The 24,596-nt window shown below is 46.2% G+C and overlaps 1 protein-coding gene across 2 annotated transcripts in view; it reads left to right on the forward strand.

Moving 5' to 3' along the window:
- Window positions 1–24,596, forward strand: part of LOC137434428 (potassium/sodium hyperpolarization-activated cyclic nucleotide-gated channel 4-like) — a 317,160-nt gene that overhangs the window by 40,661 nt on the left and 251,903 nt on the right. For both annotated transcript variants that reach the window (XM_068127406.2, XM_068127407.2), the window contains exons 3-4: window positions 15,544–15,705; window positions 15,887–16,105. In XM_068127406.2, coding sequence (XP_067983507.1) covers window positions 15,544–15,705; window positions 15,887–16,105 — 381 coding nt within the window. The remainder of the gene's footprint in view (window positions 1–15,543; window positions 15,706–15,886; window positions 16,106–24,596) is intronic.

Genomic DNA, 24,596 nt, shown 5'->3' on the forward strand with positions numbered 1-24,596 from the left:
GAGCTCTTTTGATCTAAGCATGGTGACGCCACACACTTCAACAACAAAGAGCGAACCAAACTAAATGTCTGAGGTTTAAATAAGACAGGTTCCTCCAAGATCCTCTCTAACGATGTTCTAATCATTTGCACCTGAGCTGGTGCACCTGATTCTAATTTTAGGTATTTGAAGTAGTGATAAATGTTGGGGTGTACTTACTTTTTCCACATGCGAAATTTGCATTTATGTTTATTTAAATTATACAATGGACTACAAAATGTAAATGTTTCATGATATTTGTTATATTATATCAACGTTTATCTATCAATATTGTTGAAATGAAGATGAAATAGCTGCATGTTGAAATATGTTGAAAAAGTCAAAACTTACATCGGGTGTACTGACTTTTCCACGTGACTGTGTGTGTGTGTATATATATATATATATATATATATATATATATATATATATATATATATATATATATATTGTTACGGACGTGGTTAAAGATGTTATTTTGACCGAGCGGTGGTATTACCCCGACCGAACAGTGCTTCCTTGATTAATACCCGATTTGCCCCAAACTTTGGCCGGATCGCGCCACCGCTATTCAATCGGGAAAACTCTAAAGCGACCGAATACAAAGAGGAAGAAGACGTACAGAAGAGTAATTGGATTTATTATTTACACATATAATCAAGAAGAAAGCAGTCACGTTTATTTACAGACGAGATTAGATACACAGTGAAACGCTAGCTTACCTACAGTCTTAATTAACCCAGGGACAGAACAAACAAGGACAGACTCATGCGGGGAATGATGATAGGACTGGCGGGAGATGGATGGCTGGCCGGATAGGGAGGTCCATCTGGTCCTGCAGCCGATCGACTCGTGGGTAGCCGCCGCTCCTTTGCGGCCCTGCTCCAAACTGCCGTCCAGGCCTCACGCTGCTGTGGCTGCAGTTTCGGTGGCTCCAGCTGCAGCAAATGCAGTTGCGGTGGCTCGAGCTGCAGTTCAACTCTGGACTTCTTGGTTGGACTCAACTCCTTGGACTCCCTCTCGTCTCTCGGTAAAGGCTCATCTCTCATCTCTCGGTAAAGGCTCATCTCTCGTCTCTTTTTGGAAACGCCCTGCCTGCGGGTTATATAGGCCCCACCCCTCAACCTTCGCGAACCTCCTCGATGTTTCTCTCCACACCCTCTCCAAGTCCAACCCCTTGTTCGTGGTTGGTTGAGTGGGGCTGACTCACTCCTCCCCTCTATGACGAGGTGGGGACCCACCTTTCTTCCCCAACCCTGCCTCGTGGTCAATGGCGGATGAAGAGAAAACCGCCCAAAATGCAGTTGGCAATGCGAATGGCAATTGACGAAAAGGGGGAATGGAAGTTTTGGGAATGGGAATGAAGGGAATCTATCTCTTTCACTGGTGCAATGGAGTATTTCAATTAATGGGAGACACAGCCTTACCCTAAAACACATAATAAGATATAACTGTTGAACAGGGGTATTCTATGATTAGCTGTGGTGTGGATGCTTTATGGACTAATTATGGGACGCCCTTTGACCTTTACACAGCTCCGGAGGCAGGAGGCGCAGAATAACAATAATAATAATACACACAATCAAAAAAAATACAGTCCTCATATCCGCAACACTGCACCCTCCTCCTCTTAGGCACCGTCCCGGGCCTACAACTTTTATTTAGTGTGACACGTAGGTGTAGTTCCCTCTACTTTTAACCTGACCCTGAGTGCGACAGTTTTAAAACATAAATAAATGTGTCCCGCTGCTCCATTGCACCCTGCCTAACAGACTTACGCCCACAGTTAACCGAATTGCGGAATGGTCTTCAAACTACACACTGACGGTGGGGAGCATTATTTACAATGACTCTGCTTTTATTTACAAAACTAACCCAGGACCTGTAATTGTTCTTTCTGGGGGGGGAGACAGTCTGCTCTGCATCAATGCACCATGAAAGCACCTATAACGCACCAACACACCCTCAAGCACCAATCGGTGCAGTCACCACAGTTCATGAAAATAATACCAACAACCCCTAACCCTGCAGGTGATCTCTTGCTCTTCGGCTCCCTCTGCTGGCTATTATTATTTGTTCTTCCAGATGTTGTCTTTTCCTTTTGCTTTTCTTACTGGCGGCCTATTTGAACTGAAAAATGCACCCAATGTGTCCTTTTTATTTTATTTTATTTATGGCCCATAGGGCCGACTAGTGTGGTTCACCTGTGGGGCATCAGTGCCCTGTGGCCAAGGTCCGCCAGCAAGATTTCGGGCCCTCATGGCCGGTTCCAGCAGAGGGGCCATGCCCCAACCCATGGGGTCCATAAGTGGTGCTCGGCCACAGACATGTGGTCCATAATGTGGTGCATCGATGCAGACAGCTGGTTCTGGGAATTCCGGGCGCACAATGGAGGACTCACGCACGCTCCCCTCAGTGCCCAATGGCGCACAGGTCATGTGGGAGACAAAAGGGGGAAGACAAATGAGCGAGGGGTAAGGTCACAAGGGTACACATCAATAAGGCAATGCAAGGCGAAATGCGTACGGAGGGCGAAGTGAGAAAGCTCGTCCCTACCGTACGTCACCCCCCCTGTCACCTACACTACCCTTGCCCTTACCCCATATTTACAAAATCTACACATTACCAATCCGTCGCTACCGTCACGTCTTCCCCATATTTCCCATACCAAATTCGTCACCACAATCCCTCTATCCAAAATTTGCCATCATCAATTCATCATCAATCCTCATAAGGAGGGAGAGATGGAACACAAAGCACAATGTCACACCCACGTCATGATGCGTCTCACAATCCAAAACATTTGCATCAAAAAATAATTAAACAACCTGGCATGGTGTGGAGGTACGTCATCTCAGGTGAGTGGATGCAGATGGTGCGAGGAGATTTCAATCCTAACTATCCTCTAAATGACATTAACACACTTTACACTACCCGGGGTCTTTCCCTCCCAATCCATTGGCCAACTTACACTATGGGTTCTAAAAACCAATTCCCATTGACCAAACTGTGGTGCTTCTCAATTTGGGGTCTCACTCCCCCGATTCATCTCCCGGTGCCCTTGCACAATTTCTGGGCTGTGACGTGTAGCTCTCCCAGCAGGTCTACCCACCTGCACACCTCCACCACTGCAGTTGCCACCCGAGCTTACCTGCTCCTTACCTAACCTATCTAACTGGGAAGGCCCCTCCTGGCTCTGTCACCCCACTCGGTGCCCTCTGGCACTGGGTTACCCGGGTCCGTCCTCCGGATCCTCGGGCCCCATCCACAACAACTCTACCGGCTCCCAGAGCCCACCTGCAGCCTCACCTGGCCGACATCCTCACAGTGGTGGAGTGCCCAAACCAACTACACACACTAACAGGCTACACGCCCAGCCATTTCCACAACACGAATGCACCCATCCAAACATCATTCTTTCACCCGCACCACAGATGCCAATATCCAACCACAATTTACCTATACCCTCTACCTAACACTTACACTACCCGCCCCGGGTATTCATGATGGGGGTCCACTCTTCCCCCATTCACACCTTCGCACCATCCACTCCACTCCATTGTTTCCACCATACTCACTCCACGACCATCCATTCCAATACTCCAGATATTCCACACTCGATGTCTTCCATACACCTGTTCTCCATTCACCTGTTGTTGCACACCTGTGCAATCACACCTGGTGCCACCTGCACCCTCCTCCTCTTCCTGGACCATTCGGTCAGCACAATACACAATCACCTTCACTCACTCATACACTGCTCCACACACCTGTCCAGTTGCACACCTGTGCAATCACACCTGTTCACCATACACTTCCAATCCTCAACACACACGGCATCATCTGAACTAACTCCTCCCCTCTGAAACTTGCGCTTCCCAGTCGCCCCTTTAAACTATTGCGCTCCCTCGTCATTATAATCCACACTAATCTACCTGCGTCCCCACTACAGGTATCCTTGTCACTAACTAACCTTAACGTTACCTAATGTCATCTTCGCTAGATCCCTACACACGATATATCCTAACCCACCCGGGCTAGTTTTCACTGCCATCAACCCCATAAGACTAGTGCTCCTTTGCCCCCCTTTGTGAGGGATGGTGGATTGGCCATCCCTTCACATGGGGCATCTCTTACTGTAAATTTTGCTCTTCCAAATCCAACAAATCAAAAATTTGCCAATCATCTGCCAATCACTGTACCATTACTAATCTTCACTCTGCCAATCCTTTGCCAATCATTAAATTTTGCCTTTTTCTAATTTTGGGTCCAAAACACTAACCTCATCACCCGTCTACTTATTAGATCCTCTCGGTGCACCAATTCACGTCTACAGCCCGGCTTCGTACAGCCGAGCAATGAACGCGGGTTCTTTGGTGCCGGCGGCTGGATGCGTCCGACATTCGGTGCAGGGAAGGAGGTTTACCCGGGACGAGATCCCACGCACCACCTCGGCGCGGAGCCATCCAATTGCCCGATCTCGACCTGCCGGAACGCCTTAACAAAAAGGGGTCGCCATGACAACCCTTCCGATCGGGCTGCCCGTTCCGCCTAGTGGAGCACGGACGCGGCCGTTCCAAGCGAGGCCCAGCGTGGATCGCGTACAGCGGTCCTTTCGAACCCGCCGTGGCTCGGATCCCCGCTGGTTCTCGCGGCACGCGAAACTGCCCGACGTGCACCGAGGGCCCGATTCGGCTAACTGTCGTTCTAACCGCTAACCCGGTTACCGTCGGTGCCTCACCTGCATGCTTACACGCATACGCTACCCTTTTCTTGCTCATACATCCAGCCGTCCCCATGCTCCTCGTCGTACCTTCTCTTACACACCTCGGTACACTCATTCCGCTCACAGACTTGGTCACACACCTGACCACCGAACACCTTTGCACGCATTCGTCGCTCGCACACCTCACCAACACACCTCTTCGCGCCCCCTCCTCGGTCACCTCCTCTGTGACAATCACAGGTGTGCTCTCACTCGCACACCCAACCACGTGCCTCACGACCAACTCAAGTGTGCATTCCCACACACTCTCTACCATTCCAGGTGTGCATCCTTCCATTCCAGGTGTACATCCTCGCTCACCTGTCACAACCAACTCACGCTCCGTGTCACTCTCACTACTTTCACCACCACTCTTGACAGCACACTCACCCTTACTCTCGACAGCGCACTCTTTCCTCATGCACCTGTCCGTTACACACCTTTCTCGCGCACACTCTTCCGTTACACCCTCTGTAACACTCACCACAGGTGTGCATTCCCCCTCACTCTTGACAGCGCACATCTTTCCCCATGCACCCGTCCGTTACACACCTTTCTCGCGCATCCTCTTGCGCACACTCTCCCGTTACATCCTCTGTAACACTCATCACAGGCATGCATGCTGCCGTTACATCCTCTGTAACACTCCTCACTACGCGCTTCCATGTGCTCCCTCGCACACGCGCTACAACCAACTCACTCTCGACAGCGCACTCTTTCCTCGGCGCGCACTTTTTCCTCACACACCCCAGAGTCGGACATTCTCGCACACCTCCTCTTTCGCACACCAGATATGTCGCACACTTCACCAACGGCCTTTCACGAACACCCGGGTCCACAACAACCCCCAAGCCGACTGAAGCTCCCCTCACATCATGTACATTTCCACGTATATCGCCACTCACCTTGGCACCTCGTCTCCTCACCTCCTTCACCACCTTCAAACTCTTTATTTGGTCAGTGAGCACACCATTATGAGTTGAGCACCGACCTCGTACTAATTCCATCACCTCCTCCTGTATTTCTCTCTTAGTTTCTGTCCGTCTCTTCTTAATTTCACTCACCTCTTCTTCCACTTCCTCTAATTTTTGCTTCACCTCTTTTATTTCCCGGTGCGTCTCCTCAAGTTCGTCCTCTAAGGCTATTTTGACCGTTTCTATGTGCGTCCTCACCTGCCGGTCGTTCGTTTCCATTACCTCTGTCACCTCGTCCAACCTCATTGTCAGTCCCTCACGTACCATCTGACATTGCCTCTGTGTCGCTATTAAGTCATTTTTAATTTCTTTTTGTGTCGCCTTTAACCCTCCTAGTACCGCAGTGTTCTTTTGTACCTGCTCCACTAGTTCTTTTTGTCCCTCCGTCAGCTGTTCCACCTCCTCCGTCAGATCTTCTATTCCCCCTTGTAACCTAGCCGTATTATTCCTCACCTCTTTCTCTATACGCTTTTCGCCTCGCTTTACCTCCTCGCGTACCCCCGAGACCTCCTCACTTACACCTCGTCGTATCTCCTCTTTCATCTCCTCCATCTGGTTCCCCATCTCTTCGATTTCCCGGGCGGATTGCTCCCCTATTTCCCGCAATTTGTCTTCCATCCTATTTTCTAACCCCATTAACCCATTTTTCACCCCCTCTAACTGATTCTCCTGGGCAGCCATTCTATTTTCCACCCCCGTTAACCCATTCTTTACCTCTTTTATCCCGTTGTCTAACCCCTCAAATTTAGCTTCTAGCCGTTCCCCCATTTCTCCCATTTTGCCCCCCATTTCGCCCCCCATTGCCCCCATTTGCTCACTCTGAGCATCCATCCGGTTCCCCATTACCCCCATTTCGCCCTCCAATCGCTCACCCTGAGCATCCATTTTTGCCATCAGTTGGGTCAAGAATAATCTGAGGTCAAACCCGGTTTGCCCAGCGTCCCCAGCCGCCACCGCGGGCTCGCCCTCCGCGGCGCCGCTATTTCGGGACCCTTCAACCACGTGCGCGAGCGCGCCATTTTGTGCGTCTGATACCCCCTCAACCACATTGCCAATGTTCTCCTCTACTTCGTCCCTCTGATCCTGGGTTACTCCTAACCCCTCCTCTAGCTCACCCACCAGCATCCGATCGCCTTGACCAGCCATGGCGCGATTTCAAAATTCGGGTTTTTGTAAAACAACACAAATTTCCAGCAGCTTGTAATTTTGAGCGCGTTAAGCGCGCTTCGGGTCCGTATCTCACTCCCAGACACCAATTGTTATGGACGCGGTTAAAGATGTTATTTTGACCGAGTGGTGGTATTACCGCGACCGAACAGTGCTTCCTTGATTAATACCCGATTTGCCCCAAACTTTGGCCGGATCGCGCCACCGCTATTCAATCGGGAAAACTCTAAAGCGACCGAATACAAAGAGGAAGAAGACGTACAGAAGAGTAATTGGATATATTATTTACACATATAATCAAGAAGAAAGCAGTCACGTTTATTTACAGACGAGATTAGATACACAGTGCAACGCTAGCTTACCTACAGTCTTAATTAACCCAGGGACAGAACAAACAAGGACAGACTCACGCGGGGAATGATGATAGGGCTGGCGGGAGATGGATGGCTGGCCGGATAGGGAGGTCCAACTGGTCCTGCAGCCGATCGACTCGTGGGCAGCCGCCGCTCCTTCGCGGCCCTCCTCCAAACTGCCGTCCAGGCCTCACGCTGCTGTGGCTGCAGTTTCGGTGGCTCCAGCTGCAGCAAATGCAGTTGCGGTGGCTCGAGCTGCAGTTCAACTCTGGACTTCTTGGTTGGACTCAACTCCTTGGACTCCCTCTCGTCTCTCGGTAAAGGCTCATCTCTCATCTCTCGGTAAAGGCTCATCTCTCATCTCTTTTTGGAAATGCCCTGCCAGCGGGTTATATAGGCCCCACCCCTCAACCTTCGCGAACCTCCTCGATGTTTCTCTCCACACCCTCTCCAAGTCCAACCCCTTGTTCGTGGTTGGTTGAGTGGGGCTGACTCACTCCTCCCCTCTATGACGAGGTGGGGACCTGCCTTTCTTCCCCAACCCTGCCTCGTGGTCAATGGCGGATGAAGAGAAAACTGCCCAAAATGCAGTTGGCAATGCGAATGGCAATTGACGAAAAGGGGGAATGGAAGTTTTGGGAATGGGAATGAAGGGAATCTATCTCTTTCACTGGTGCAATGGAGTATTTCAATTAATGGGAGACACAGCCTTACCCTAAAACACATAATAAGATATAACTGTTGAACAGGGGTATTCTATGATTAGCTGTGGTGTGGATGCTTTATGGACTAATTATGGGACGCCCTTTGACCTTTACACAGCTCCGGAGGCAGGAGGCGCAGAATAACAATAATAATAATACACACAATCAAAAAAAATACAGTCCTCATATCCGCAACAATATATATGTGTGTGTGTATATATATATATATATATATATTGTTGCGGATATGGGATTTGCATCCATCCATATCCGCTTGTAAATATTCCCCTATTTCCTCAATACTTCCCAACTATCCCCAATCCCCCATTCCCTAGTCCCATTTTCTGTAAACAACACTCTGTAGACCCGACCTCCCCCTACTTCCCCCATTAAATGTCGCATCCAGGTCCACCGCATCTCACGTAGACAACTATAGGACATCTTGCTAGTTATTCTTAGTCTATGTCAGTTAAGGACTCGTTTCCATTAATTCTGACTCTTCGTTGCACCAGAATGTGATTGTATGGCACCGTTAGGAAGTTTAGGACCTCCCAATACCTCCCCGCAGCTCTTCCTCATGGTTCAACAACAACAACAACAACAACGGCGGCGGCGCGGGGAGTGCGCGTCCTCACTCCGGCTTGGTTGGTAAGGGGTGTTGGGAGGGCACCAGGCCTTTCCAACGAGCCGCCATCGAACATGTGCTCGACGGGGTTACCAAGTAGGGGCTCGCTGTCAGCTCCTCGTCAAGGGCGGAGCCCGGTAACCCCCGCACCCAATAGAAGCGGTGGACCGGTCCCATCTGGGGCGGAGCCAACGAGCCGAGGGCATGTGACTCCCCGCTGAGCATGCGCAGGAAGAGGGAGGTGACGTCAGATGCGCGCTGAGCTTGAAGCAAGAGAGACGCCACCTCCGAGCGCTGTGACACCTCCCCGCATCTCTGGACTGGACCGTGCTTTATCCTGTCCCTGAGCCAAGGTGCACCTTGTGCTATCGACTGCCTGTCCCTTCCTGCCATCAATCCCTGTGTAAGTCAGTCTTGTTCCGTTTGTCTGTGGTCTGTCTGGGATAGATAAGATTGTATCTAAGTGCCTATCTCTTCTGTGTCTTTTACCTCACTCTACCTTGTAATCTACCCCTCTTCTCCACCACTAATTATATCCTCCTCCGGAGGTCTTGAGAACTGTACCCCTTGCGTCGTTTCATCTATCCCAGTCGTTGTGTCCTTTCCAATCATTGATTTAGCGTAGCGCGATTTGGCCAACGTTCGAGTGGAATCGGGTGAGTTGGGGGTAATCGGGTAAACTGTACGAACACGGCGGCCATTCCGCTCGGTCAAGCAACATCTTTAGCCGTGTCCATAACAATTGGTGTCAGGAAGTGAGATTGGACCGGAAGCGCGCTTCACGCGCTCGAAATTATTAACTGTGAAATTTGTTTTGTTTTAAAATAAAAATCCAAATTTTGAAAGTCGCGCTATGGCAGATCAAGACGGCTGGGTTCCGGTAGAGGAGAGTGAGGCAGGGTCGATCCAGGACCAAATTGAGGGACATGAGGAGAGCGAAGCAGTGAGGACGGCAGGTTCGCAAAATGGCGTCCTCGCGCACGAGGTTACGGGCGCGCAAAATGGCGCCTCGCACATGGCTACGGCGGCCGCACCCGCTGCACAAGTGGGAGGGATGGCCCAAATGCAGGCCCTCATGGAGCAATTTATGGTACAAATGCAGGCGTCCCTCAACCTGCAGAAGGACGAGATGAGGGCTGATAGTGAGCGATTGGGTGAGCGATTGGAGGGCCAAATGGGGGTAATGAGGGACGAAGCGAGGGCTCAGAGTGAGCAATTGGGGGTAATGAGGGACGAAGCGAGGGGTACCGGTGAGGGATTAGACAAGAAATTAGAGGGGTTAGACAATGGGATAGAAGGGGTGAAACATGGGTTAATGGGGGTAGAAAACAGAATGGCCGTTCAAGAGAATCAAATGGAAGGGATGAAAAAGGGGTTAGAGGGGTTAGAAAACAGTATGGAAGGCAAATTGAGGGACATGAGGGACCAAGCGGAAAGGGAAGTTAAACAAATGGGGCAGCAGATAGAGGGGGTCAGAATGGGGGTAGAAACTAAATTGGATGCTCACAGGGAGGAAATGGAGCAGATGAGGGTGGCATCTGGGCAGGAGATGCAAGTGATGGGAGAAGAGATCAGAAGAGGTGTGAGTGAGGAGGTCGGAGGAGTGCGCGAGGAGGTGAGGCACTGTAAGGAGCGCATGGAGAAGGAGGTGAGAAAGGGGACTGTAAAATTGCAAGGTGGTATAGAGGAGTTGACGCTGGAAGTGGAACAGCTGACGGAGGGACAAAAAGAACTAACGGAGCAGGTTCAAAGGAACACTGCGGTACTAGGAGGGTTAAGAGCGACACAAAACGACATAAAAAATGACTTGATAGCGACACAGAGGCAATGTCAGATGGTACGTGAGGGACTGACAAAGAGGTTGGACGAGGTGACAGAGGTAATGGAGACGAAGGACCGGCAGGTGAGGACGCACATAGAAACGGTCAAGGTGGCCTTAGAGGAAGAACTTAAGGGGGCGCACGAGGAGATGAAGGAGGTGAAGCAGAAATTAGAAGAAGTGGAAGAAGGGGTGAGCGAAATTAAGAAGCGACGGAGAGAGGATAAGAAAGAGATAAAGGAGGAAGTAAAAGAATTGGTCCAAAGTCTGTGTTCGGATCGTGATGATGTGCTCATTAACCGGATGAGGGATTCGCAGGTGATGGAGGAGAAGCGAAGAGAAAGAGGACCCGGTGTAAGTGGTGACCAATATGGTCGTGCGTATGATGCGCCAGGTGATTTAATAAGCTTGGGGGTCGAGATAGACCCGGATGTTCGTGAGAGGCCAAGAATGAGGTGTATGGCTGGTCCGGAGGGTATGGAACGAGGATGCGAGCGAGAGGGTCCGGTGATGGGAGAGGTGCGAGGTGTGAGTGAGCAAGGTTGTGGTGGTATGGAATGGGTAGCGGGTTGCGGAAGTGTGACCCATGCATCGACACCAACAGGGGTAGTTTTTAGAGGGACAGGGGAGGAACGGGAGCCCCTTGGGGGTAATGTACTGTGGGGGCCCGGCCGGTTCGGCCCCGCGCTGACCCCGCAAGGGGCGACCCACGGGGTCCGGCAGGCGGGCAACGACTCGCATACGAGGTGGTCCCACAAGGTCCCACTCGCGCCGTATGACGGTGGGTAAGGGTGGCATCCCTGCCACCCTTCCCATGACTGGGGGGCAAATGCGCTATAGTTTATGGGGTTTATGGCAGTGAAAACTAGCCCGGGTGGGTTAGGATATTGTGTGTAGGGACCTAGAAGATGACATTAGGTGACGTTAAGGTTAGATAGTGACAATGATACCTGTAGTGGGGACGTAGTAGCTTAGTGTTTGATAATGACGTGGGAGCGCTGAGTGTAAGGGACGACTGGGAAGCGCAAGTTTCAGAGGGGAGTAGTTAGATGAGATGATGCTGTGTGAGAACTGGACAGATGTGTGGAGCAGTGTATGAGTAGGGAGTGTTGTGGATCAGCGCGAATGCGCTTGGGGGAGAGAAGGGTGCAGGCGGCACCAAGTATGAGAGCACAGGTGTGCAAGTACAGGTGTGTGGAATACATGGAGTATTGGAATGAGTGGTGTGGAGAGAGTTGGAGTAAGTGGTACGGAGTGGTGTGCATGGTGCGAAGGTGTGGATGGGGGAAGAGTGGACCCCTTTCACGAGTACCCGGGGCGGGTAGTGTAAGTGTTACGTAGAAGGTATAGGTAAATTGTGGTTGGATATTGGCATTTGTGGTGCGGATGCAGAATGGTATTGTGGATGGGTGCATTGGTGTGGTGAAATTGGCTGGTCGTGTGGCCTGTTAGTATGAGTGTGAATGGTTGGGCACTCCGCCACTGTTAGATGTTGGCCAGGTGAGGCCGCAGGTGGGCTCTGGGAGCCGTTAGTGTCAGTGGGTGCCTGAGGATCCCGGGTGTGGATCGGACAGCCCGTGCCAGAGAGGGCACTGAGGGGGTGAGAGTGCGAGAGGGCCTTCCCCAGTTAGTTAGGTTAGGGTGAGGAGCAGGTGAGCTCGGTAGGCAACAACAGTGGTGGAGGTGTGCAGGTGGGTGGACCAGCTGGGAGCGTCACACGACCCAGCCACCGAAATTGTGCGGGGGCACCGAGTGATGAATCGGGGGAGTGAGACCCCAACTTGAGAAGCACCACAGTTTGGTCAATGGGAATTGGTTGTTAGAACCCATAGAGTAAGTGGCCAATGGATTGGCAGGGAAAGACCCCGGGTAATGTAAAGTTGTTAAAGTCATTTAGGAAATAGTTAGGATTGATGAACCTGTCGCACCATACGCAGCCACTTACCTGAGGTGATGATGATGACTCCACACCTGTGTTCCTTTGTTCTGTGTTGCAGGAAATGAGAATTGCTGTTTGGATTTGTGAGACGCATCACGACGTGGATAAGACATTGGGGTGATTCCATCTCTCCCTCCTTAGGAGGGACTGATGATGAATTGGTGATGGCAAATTTTGATGTTGAGTTGGAGATGGCAAATTTTGATGAGGTTTGGAAATGGCAAATTTGATTGGTTAGGAGGGAGAGAAGACGAATTTGGTTTATGGGAGGAACGGGGAAGACAGTAGGGACGTTTGTTGATGTGTAAAGTAGATGTTTATGGGTAGTGTTGTGTTTTGTGGATACAGTAAGGGGTAAGGGAGGGGCAATGTAGGTTACCTGGTGGGGGGGGGGGGGCATACGGTAGGAACGTACCTGTCTCACCTGGTTCCCATGTGCCCCCAGTGTGCATTACCTTGCATTGCGTGCACTTTTGCGCCCTTACCACCTTACTCACTTGTCTTATTTTGTCTCCCACCTCCGAGGATCTGGGTTTGGGGCAGAGAGAGAGGAGAGAGAGGTGCTGGCTCCGCAGTTGTGGGCCTGTACTTCCGCTGCTTGCTGCCTGGATCGATACACCATATGGACCGCAATTTTGGTGGCCGCCCACAATGGACCGCAGTTCTTTTGCGGGCAAGCACCACCCGTTGATGGACCTCTGGGTCAACGTGGCACCTATGCCATACAGGTGAACCACTTATAGTTGGCCCCCCTGACGGCCACAATTTAGAAATGGACGCGGTTGGCGCCTTTCTTTCTTTCTAAAGAAGCCAGAAGGCCAAGTGCACACCATGAAGGCAAGACCAGCGGCAGAACATCGGCCGGCTGCGACACCACCGGTGACCATGGACACTTAATTGTGCATTTTTATTGAACACTTTATTGGTGCACCGGATGGTGCTGACTGTGCGTATGGGGTGGTGCTTTTGGTGCTTGGACGGGGTGCTCTGCACATTATTAAAGGCCATAGGGCCACAGGGCACTCGTGGGTTGGTGTATCGATGCTGGCATGCGTGCTCTCTCTCTATGCATAACATCTGCATGTGTTCCTCAAAGAACAGGTCCTGGATCGTAGTGTAAATATCAGTGTAGTCTTGTGTAAATGATGCTCCCTACCGGCTGTATATTTAGTTTGAGGATGCTTTCCGCGATTCGGTTATCCTGTGGGTGTGTTTCTGTTAGGAGAAGGGTGCAACGTCACAGGGGGACATATTTACTCATTTGTGAACATCTGTAAAACTGTCGCACTCAGGGTTGAGTTAATAGTAGAGGGAACTACATCTGAGTGCCACACTAAAGTAGGTAAAAATTTATCGGGTCGGGACGCCCCGCGGTAGAGAAGGGTGCAATGTTGCGGATATGGGATTTGCATCCATCCATATCCGCTTGTAAATATTCCCCTATTTACTCAATACTTCCCAACTATCCCCAATCCCCCATTCCCTAGTCCCATTTTCTGTAAACAACACTCTGTAGACCCGACCTCCCCCTATTTCCCCCATTAAATGTCGCATCCAGGTCCACCGCATCTCACGTAGACAACTATAGGACATCTTGCTAGTTATTCTTAGTCTATGTCAGTTAAGGACTCGTTTCCATTAATTCTGAGTCTTCGTTGCACCAGAATGTGATTGTATGGCACCGTTAGGAAGTTTAGGACCTCCCAATACCTCCCCGCAGCTCTTCCTCACGGTTCAACAACAACAACAACAACAACAACGGCGGCGGCGCGGGGAGTGCGCGTCCTCACTCCGGCTTGGTTGGTAGGGGGTGTTGGGAGGGCACCAGGCCTTTCCAACGAGCCGCCATCGAACATGTTCTCGACGGGGTTACCAAGTAGGGGCTCGCTGTCAGCTCCTCGTCAAGGGCGGAGCCCGGTAACCCCTGCACCCAATAGAAGCGGCGGACCGGTCCCATCTGGGGCGGAGCCAACGAGCCGAGGGCGTGTGACTCCCCGCTGAGCATGCGCAGGAAGAGGGAGGTGACGTCAGATGCGCGCTGAGCTTGAAGCAAGAGAGACGCCACCTCCGAGCGCTGTGACACCTCCCCGCATCTCTGGACTGGACCGTGCTTTATCCTGTCCCTGAGCCAAGGTGCACCTTGTGCTATCGACTGCCTGTCCCTTCCTGCCATCAATCCCTGTGTAAGTCAGTCTTGTTCCGTTTGTCTGTGGTCTGTCTGGGATAGATAAGATTGTATCTAAGTGCCTATCTCTTCTGTGTCTTTTACCTCACTCTACCTTGTAATCTACCCCTTTTCTCCACCACTAATTATATCCTCCTCTGGAGGTCTTGAGAACTGTACCCCTTGCGTCGTTTCATCTATCCCAGTCGTTGTGTCCTTTCCAATCATTGATTTAGCGTAGCGCGATTTGGCCAACGTTCGAGTGGAATCGGGTGAGTTGGGGGTAATCGGGTAAATTGTACGAACACGGCGGCCATTCCGCTCGGTCAAGCAACATCTTTAGCCGTGTCCGTAACAATATATATATATATATATATATATATATATATATATATATATATATATATATATATATATATATATATATATATATATATTATATATACATATGATACCCCGAGATGCAAGAGTCACCTGATGTGGCAATGGATCCTGCATACCCTTGTCACTGCATTACACATCAAGCAATCTAAGTATAACAGACAAGTCCAGATGATGAACAAACAAACACCCTTTCGAGTGTACCAGGAGAGCAAATTTGAATTGCAATACTCAGTGAAAAGGCAACACGTGACTGTAATTTGTCCTGGAAAATAAGCTTTCAGGCCAAAATTAGAGTTGAGTTTGATTTTGGGCCAGAGGAGCAATCAATGGCTTTGTTGGAGCTTTAGAATCGGTTTTCTTCACTTTGCAATTCCCTTAACATCCACAATGGGCTGTGATTGGTGGAGTGTTCAGTTTGTAACCTTACGACATCCAAACATAGTCATTTGCAGAGCTCTGTTGTGGGAATATTGTTGATTTTTTTAACAAAAATCATACATAGTTCATTTTCGTGGGTTTTTGCAAATACCATGAATTTGAAACTGTAAAAAAAGATTGCTTGCTGAACCTCTCAATATGTCAATACATATTGTTATTCTCATTACTGTAATCATTGCTAATGCCTCCATAGATCTTTCACATGACCTATGACCTCGCTAGTGCTGTTGTGCGTATCTTCAACTTGATTGGCATGATGCTGCTTCTGTGCCATTGGGATGGATGTCTACAATTCCTGGTTCCAATGCTTCAGGACTTCCCCGAAGATTGCTGGGTGTCTCTGAACAGCATGCAGGTAATACTCCTATCATTTTTCATGACCCATGAGAGTCTTGGGAGAAGTTTCCTTGGATTCTGCTGCCTCTGCGGTTAAAGATAATTGATCGTCATTGCGCTTAAAATGAGTTCAACTCCTGTTTTGTTTTGATGGTGCAGATTTGAGAGACCACTCTTTGTCCTTGTCTCTTTGTGTTCAGAACAATACATGGGAAAGCCAATATACATATGCGCTGTTCAAAGCTATGAGCCACATGTTGTGCATCGGATATGGACAGCGTGCGCCCATTGGCTCGACGGATGTTTGGTTGACAATGATAAGCATGATCATCGGAGCTACGTGTTACGCCATGTTCATCGGTCACGCTACTGCACTCATTCAGTCACTCGACTCCTCACGGCGACAGTATCAGGAGAAGGTTTGCACCATTTTCCATGTCAACGTTTTATGAATATTGGTTATATTTTCACAACAGGTGTTCATAATAATAATCATCTTTATTGTCCTGTATCCAGGGAAATTCCTCTTCCGTGACACCGTAAGTTCAAAACATCAGGTAGGGAAATAAAACATGAAAAGGAATAAGAAGTACAGATACAATCATAGTGCACCACTCACACGGCAAATAAATAAATTAAATATAATCCAGCACATGATATCGCCTTCAGTGACTGGCGATGCCACCGTGCAGCACATGGATAAGGAATTGGGAGGGAGCAGTGTACAATAATTGATTGATTAATTGATTAATTGCGTAATTAAAATAAATAAATAATAATAGTAAAATAAATTAATTTCTTAATCAATTGGTTAATAGCATACCAGGGTTTCATCCGAATCTGTAACGTTTTGAAAATTAATTAAATAGTTAATTAATCAAAAAATAAACAAGAAGACGTCATGCACAATACTCGCAAAATCCACCCCCTCCCCGAAAAAGGTTGCCATTAAACCATCAAATTGTCCATTTCATCAAGATTAAAATTGACGATCTTGATCAAATCTCGGGTTAATAGAATAAAAAGTGATGATTTTTCAGATGCAAATTGATGATTTTGGAAGTTTGACCTTGAGTTGACCTTTGACCATTTGACCTCAAAAAAGTTGGTTTCCCAATTTAGTGACTCAATGTGCAAATACTGTTCAATTTTCAAGTCAATCGGATGAAAATTGATGGTTTTTTCAGATGAAAATTGATCATTTTGGAAGTTTGACCTTGAGTTGACCTTTGACATTTTGACCTCAAAAATAGTTGGTTTCCCAATTTAATGACTTGATATACGAACGTTGTTCAATTTTCAAGTCAATCGGATGAAAAATGCCGATTTTAGAAATATGACCTTCAGATTTTTATTTTTTATTTTTTTTTGTATACAAGATCGAGTCTCGTGTAAGAGCTAACATCAATCACAAAAAAGCAAATGGACACACAACACATACAATAAAGGGACCGGGAGACAAGATGGGGAGAGAGAGGGAGGCACACAGGTACAACAGCAGAGAAGTTCCCAATCCACTGGAATGCGGCTTTCATTATGAGAGCATGAAGCAAAATATTCTGTGGTCTGATAAGATGAAAATTGAACTCTTTGGCCTGAATGCAAAGTAAAGTACTGTGTATGGCAGAAAGCTCATCACCGAGCACAGCTCATCACTCATCTACCACCATCCCTTTCGTGAAGCATGGTGGTGGCAGCATCATTCTATGGGGATGCTTTTTTAACGGGAGGGACTAGGAGACTTGTGAGGACAGAGGGAACAATGAATGGAGCCAAATGCAGGTGAATCCTTGAGGGGAATCTGCTTCGGAGTGCAAAAGACCTTGGATCGTGGCGAAGATTTACGTTCCAACAGGACAATGACCCCAAGCATACAGCCAAAGCAACACTGGAATGGCTTCAGAAGAAAAACGTGAAAGTCCTTTAGTGGCCCAGCCAAAGCTCAGAATCTGTGGAAAGACTTGAAGATTGCTGTTCACCAACATTCCCCATCCAACTTGAACAGAGCTTGAGCAAATCAACAAGTCCTCCACGCTGGCCGCGTTTTCTTTAAAAAATGATGACCTTTGACCTCAAAATCAATAGGCTTCTCAATTGTTACGACCTCTACAATTTCATGAATTTTCATGACTATCGGTTTAGAATTGTGACCTGTAGGCGAGTGACAAGCAGACAAACAAACAGAATAACAAACGCAACCGAACAATATACAGTACTTGAAAAATCTTCGATTTGCAAGTAATAATGAACCCATTAATTGATTAATAAATCAAAAATACCCTTATAGTCAAATCACTTGGTCACTGTCATGTCCAAATATCAACTTCCTAGCTCAAAGGGTGCCTGAGATATTGCCCAGATGAGAAAAAAAAGTGATTAATGGTGAAAATAAATAATTAATAATCGTAAAATAATTAATTTTTTAATCAATTGGATAATAGCATACCTAAACGACCAACGTTTCATCTGAATTTATAACTTTTTGAAAATTCATAAATAGATTTATTAATCTGATAATTAAATAATTAATCGATTAATTGATTAATCAATAAGTCAATAAATGAAAAATACCCTTTGCAGTCAAATCACTTGGTCATTGTTATGTCCAAATATCAGCTTCCTAGCTCAAAAGGTGCTTGAGATATTGGCCAGATGAGAATGAAAATAAATAAGTACTTAATAAAGCGATAATAATGAAGGAGTTAATCAATAATATTCAATTATAAATAATTAAGTAATTAGCTCAAAGGATGGCTGAGATATCACCCGAACAAACAAGCAAACAAACAAGAAGCAGTCATGCAGAGCACGATACTTGGGAAGATCCACTCCTCCCACCCAAAAAAGGTTGCCATGGACACATCAAATTGTCCATTTCATAAAGATGAAAATTGACGATCTTAATCAAAGCTCGGGTCAATCGGATTAAAATTGACGATCTTAATCAAAGCTCGGGTCAATCGGATTAAAATTGACGATCTTAATCAAAGCTCGGGTCATTCAGATTAAAATTGATGATTTTTCAGATGATAATTGATGATATTAGAAGTTTGATCTTGAGTTGACTTTTGACCTCAAATAGTTGGTGTACCAATTCAATGATGCACTATGTAATTGTTGTTTAATTTGGAAGTCAATTGGATGAAAAGTGACGATTTTTCAGATGAAAATTGATGATATTGGAAGTTTGACCTCGAGTTGACCTTTGACCTTTTGACCTGAATAGTTGGTTTCCCAATTTAATGATGCACTATCTAATTGCTGTTTAATTAATGAAGTTAATAGGATGAAAAGTGACGATTTTTCAGGTGAAAATTGATGATTTTAGAAGTTTGACCTTGAGTTGACGTTTGACCTTTTGACCTCAAAATAAATAGGCTTCTTCCTTATGACCAACTCTACCATCTGGTGAAGTTTCATGAAGTTCAGTTTAAAATTGTGACCTGTAGGTGATTGACAGACAGACAGAAAGAATAACGCACAAGACCAACAAATATACTTTTAAAATCTTCGATTCTGCAAGTAACAAGAAAACTAGAAAGAGCAATCAGAGATTGCAGACCCTCGCCAGGACGTGTTTTCAGTGTTTTTTTTAAAGGCTTTTGTGTTAAAACAAATATGGCGGCTGAACCACGTGACCGATGACGTCATTTTTTTCCTCCACCAATTTATCCCTGGATGATGCTCAATCAATTTCATCTTGATCGGATGAAGTTTTGTACTTGTCGAATTATGAAGTCACAATGGAGGCACCTATGACACATCATCATTAACGTATGTTATTCCACATGGAGAGTTCTTTGCAATGAACCATGTCTCAATTTTTTCCCTGCAGTGCTTTCGGAGATGTCGAGGTGCAATTGTTTGTCGGTTTTTCCAAGATGGCGGCTGAACCACGTGTCCAATGACGTCATTATTATTTTTTCTCAACCAATTTATGCTTACATGACGCTCAATAAATTTCATCTTGATCGGATGAAATTTTGTACTTGTCGAATTAGATCGTCATAATGGAGGCACCTATGACATCATCATTACCCTGCGCGCACGAAGCAAAATGCAGGGTTAAGCATTCGGGTACGTATGTACGTCATAATAAAATTCAAATAAAATTCTGATTTCAGATTTGTCAATCGCCGAGGTATATTAACACACGACCAAAACAGATTTGGCGAAATTCCGACGATTTTTGACGAAAATATAACATTTGTGTCTGCATTTCAGTAAAGTAAAGTGTGTGCCGTGTCAGAATTTTAATAATTGAAATGTGGCTCATTGTAAATAACTCCATATGGGGAATAGCTGTTGTTAACGATGACGTCATTGGTGCCTTAATTATGACGTCATAATTCGACAGGGACAACACTTAGTCTGATCAGTTTGAAATTTATTGAGCATGATCTATGCAACAATTATTTAGAGAATATAAATTTATGATGTCAGCACTCACGTGGTCTGGCAGCCATATTAGATTTTAAAAAAAAGAAACGTTCAAAAATAGAAGAGTTGGCTCACACCAAGTTGACTGCACAGGGTAAGTATTCTATGAATACCATCTAGTTAACATATTTTATTCCCCATGGAGAGTTCTTTACAATGAGCCATGTCTCAATTGTTTCTATTCCGCGCTTTCGGAGATAGAGAGGTGCAAAGTTTTTCGGTTTTGCCAAGATGGCGCCCTACCACGTGACATATGACGTCATAATCATCATTAAACAATTCTACAGGTGGAGTTGCACCTATGGTGAAAATTTCCTGTCAATCGGACCAACGGTTGCAGAGAAAATCAGATTTATTCTATGTGGTCAAACAAACAGAGAAACAAACAGACAGACAAACGGACTCAAATGTAATACCCTCTCCTCTGGTGAGGGTAACTAGAACGGCACTCGGTGGAGGGGAAACCTCCACCAGGCTGAACAGCTTATGTTTTGTATCCACTGATAGGCCGGATCTGGATTCGGACCTGAACCAAAATCTAATCGGCTTGTTCTTGTCGCCTAACCAACTCGTCCACCAAGTTTTGTTATAACTCGTCCATAACTTTTTTAAATATCATGATATGTATCTTTTTTGGCCCTATCTCTCAATGGTGAAAAATGACCACAGTGTGGTCACCAGCTGCGACGTGTTGAATCATGAGGATATCCGTTGCAATATGTTCTTACCTCATACCAACGCACGTCCGAGTAACATTCACATTTTCAAAGACACATCTCGTTTTTTCATTTTTGTTCCTCACAATTATGTCTCTCTCTTATTCACACATACACACACACACACACACACACACACACACACACACACACACACACACACACACACACACACACACACACACACACACACACACACAGTCACGTGAAAAAGTAAGTACACCCCATGTAAAGTTTTGACTTTTTCAACATATTTCAACATACAGCTATTTGATCTTCATTTCAACAATATCTATCTATACACAAAGAATTAAGTTAAGCACCCCCCCCCCGTTTTTTTACAACCTCGCACATTACAAGTTTGTTGTCGTCAAAACAGTGTAATATACCCATGATATTGCTATATTTTCTGGAGAAGTGATATTATGGTCACATAAAAACATAACAATCATGCCGTTTTCAATATTTTATTCTGAATAATTTAAGGTGAAATTTTTTGGGAATTTTAGGCATATTTTCACCTCAATTTAAGTATGGAGCTATAGGTCCATCACGGACAGTGTGGATGACGTTTATGTTTTCTAACGTACAGTCATTGTTCTGAGAAGACCACTAGCGATCTTTGCGTCAATAACGTGTGTAGGACCCACGTGATCGGATCACTGACTCAACCCTACGTCTCATAGACCCTGTAAGCCGTCGTATGCGTTGCTGTGGCAGGTTGTTCCATTCCCGATGTAATGCACGTTCCAATTCATCCAGATTGGCTATTGGAGGGACCATCTTCGCAATTTGTCGTCCCAACATGTCCCAAACGTGCTCGAGGGGGTTCAACCTGCCACAGCAACGCATACGACGGCTTACAGGGTCTATGAGACGTAGGGTTGAGTCAGTGATCCGATCACGTGGGTCCTACACACGTTATTGACGCAAAGATCGCTAGAGGTCTTCTCAGAACAATGACTGTACGTTAGAAAACATAAACGTCATCCACACTGTCCGTGATGGACCTATAGCTCCATACTTAAATTGAGGTGAAAATATGCCTAAAATTCCCAAAAAATTTCACCTTAAATTATTCAGAATAAAATATTGAAAACGGCATGATTGTTATGTTTTTATGTGACCATAATATCACTTCTCCAGAAAATATAGCAATATCATGGGTATATTACACTGTTTTGACGACAACAAACTTGTAATGTGCGAGGTTGTAAAAAAACGGGGGGGGTGCTTAACTTAATTCTTTGTGTATATATATATAAAGTAGAGTTGGCCTCTGTGTCTGTATCCTGATCTATCTATGATCTCTAAGATCTCGAGAACCCGTGGACGGATTTGCGAGCGGAAAGTACTGTTCGACTCGGGATGGTCCCAGGAATGTCACGGAGACATAAACATTTAAAAAATTTCGGGTTTTAAAATTAGCGTATTATTAGCACTAGCAGAAGAGAGAGGGATTCGAAGGGAGGGAGCGCAGCGCTTCTAGCGCTTCTGACTACAGCACACCTTAAAATTAAAAAAACTTCGGGTTTTAAAATTAGTGTGTTACGCGTAATTAGCGCTAGCAGAAGAGGGAGGGAATCTAAGGGAGGGAGCGCAGTGCTCCCTCCAGCGCTTCTGTTAGCGTAATTAGCGTATTTCGGAACGTTAATTTTTCAACTTCATTATTCGGAATCAGTACGTCCCAGAGAACCTTCGTAACGTTAATTTTTCAACTTCATCCGATTGACATGGGACCAACGGCATGTGACAAAGAGTGAAACATACAGGCTACATTTATTTGACGACAATGAGTTCCGACTTCCGACCTCGGTGGGATGACAGGCTGAGTCAACCCCCCTGGTGTGAAGGGGGAGGAGGAGGGGAGGGGGAAGAGAAGGGGAGGGGAACGAGGGGGAAGGGGATGGGAGGGGGGAGGGGGAGGGGGAAGGGGGAGGGGGAGGGGGAAGGGGGAGGGGAGGGGGGGAGGGGAAAGGGGGGGGAGGGGGAGGGGAGGGGCCCTTCTTCCCCTGGGCACCCCCTCCCCCCTCCCCCCCTTCCCCCTCCCCCCCCCATTCCCCTCCCCTCCTCTTCCCCCTCCCCTCCTCCTCCCCCGCTTCCCCCTCCCCCCTCCCCCCCGTTCCCCCTCCCCTCCTCTTCCCCCTCCCCTCCTCCTCCCACTCCCGTGCAAAGCCGGGTACCTCTGCTAGTTGATAGATAAAGGTGATATAATATAACAAATATCATGAAACATTTACATTTTGTAGTCCATTGTATAATTTAAATAAACATGAATGCAAATTTCGCATGTGGAAAAAGTAAGTACATATATATATATATATTATATTATTATTACAATATATTTTACATAATATATCATCTATTAAATATATATTGTTATATATTATATAATAACAATAATATGTCCATCTCAAAGTACGTTGTAAAGTTGAAAACATATTTCACAGTTACAATATCAAACAGCCCATAAGACCAAATAAAAGAAAACAGTTTGTACCATTTTCAAATTTTATGAAAATGCCAATTTGACCACCTGTGGAATCCATTTTAAACCACAAGTTAATGTTTGTCAGGAAAACATTCTGCAGTGAAAATCATCAACTATAAACTATTACTTGAACTGCATATTGGTGTACATTGTTGTTGGGAAAAAAGTTTATTACCAAATGCATTAACAGTAAGTTATTATTTGCAATTACCTATTTGCTATTCGTTGTAGAATGATTATTTGCAATTACCTATTTGCTATTCGTTGTAGAATGAACCATATGGATGTTTTTAGTTGACACAACACAGATGATTGCTCAGTCTCACCTTGTCATTGATTCTCTGAGCTTCAGAGCATTAGATCAGTAGAGGTGACAGGCCACAAGGGTCCTCGTGCTTACTTGTGCCAGTGCAGTGGTGCTGAGTATGGACGTGGGCCTTCGCTGCTTTCTGAGATGTGTAACTGGCCAATCAATCCCTGAGGCTTGAGCTCTGTGGATCCAGATTCTAATTTTAGTTCAACTTGTGTCGCTGCTCTGGTCGAGTAGCCATCTGTTAGAAAACCGGTGAGCTTGTGATGTGGTACGAGCGCTTACAGGATAAAAAGGAATCTCCTATGGAATCGTGTCTGCTCTTGGCGTACAATATTTTATTGTTCTACATTTGATTTTTTGTATTTTGTGCAGATATTAGTATGCAAATATTTGGTCGAGGTAGATTTTTTTTTTTACTCCTGATACAGTTCTTGCAGCACAAAACCCAGTAAGAGCAAAGTAAGAAAATGGCAGAGTGTGAGACACCATGAAGGAGGCACGGTATAAGATAGACAGGCCGTTTCATCCATGCAAAAAGTACTGCAGCATGGTGCGTGCATGTCTATGTATATACTAGTGGGATATGCTAACACATTGTAATCAATAACAAACCGTGCTTCGTACCTAGATACATAATAAATAGAAGCGCTATGATTATAGGCAAGCATCACCAGCCTCATGCTAGATAATTATCAATAAAGTTTTATTTATTTATTTATTTTACAGACGCATTTTTGGGTTTTTTTAAACGTAAATTTTCATTGACGTTTTGATTTCAGTTCACAGTTATAGAAATTACAATTTTCAAATGCTAGATATTGATTGAGGGTTTTTGGGAATTTTTACATTTACGGATGCTTTCCGATGGTTCTGCGATTTTTTTTTTCCCCCGGTGTACCGGCTTCGATGTCTGTCGGCACGCCAAATTTCAGCCGAACATTAATATCAGT

The sequence above is a fragment of the Myxine glutinosa genome, chromosome 10 (assembly GCF_964187855.1).
Source record: "Myxine glutinosa chromosome 10, kmMyxGlut1.1, whole genome shotgun sequence".
Lineage (NCBI taxonomy): Eukaryota > Metazoa > Chordata > Myxini > Myxiniformes > Myxinidae > Myxine > Myxine glutinosa.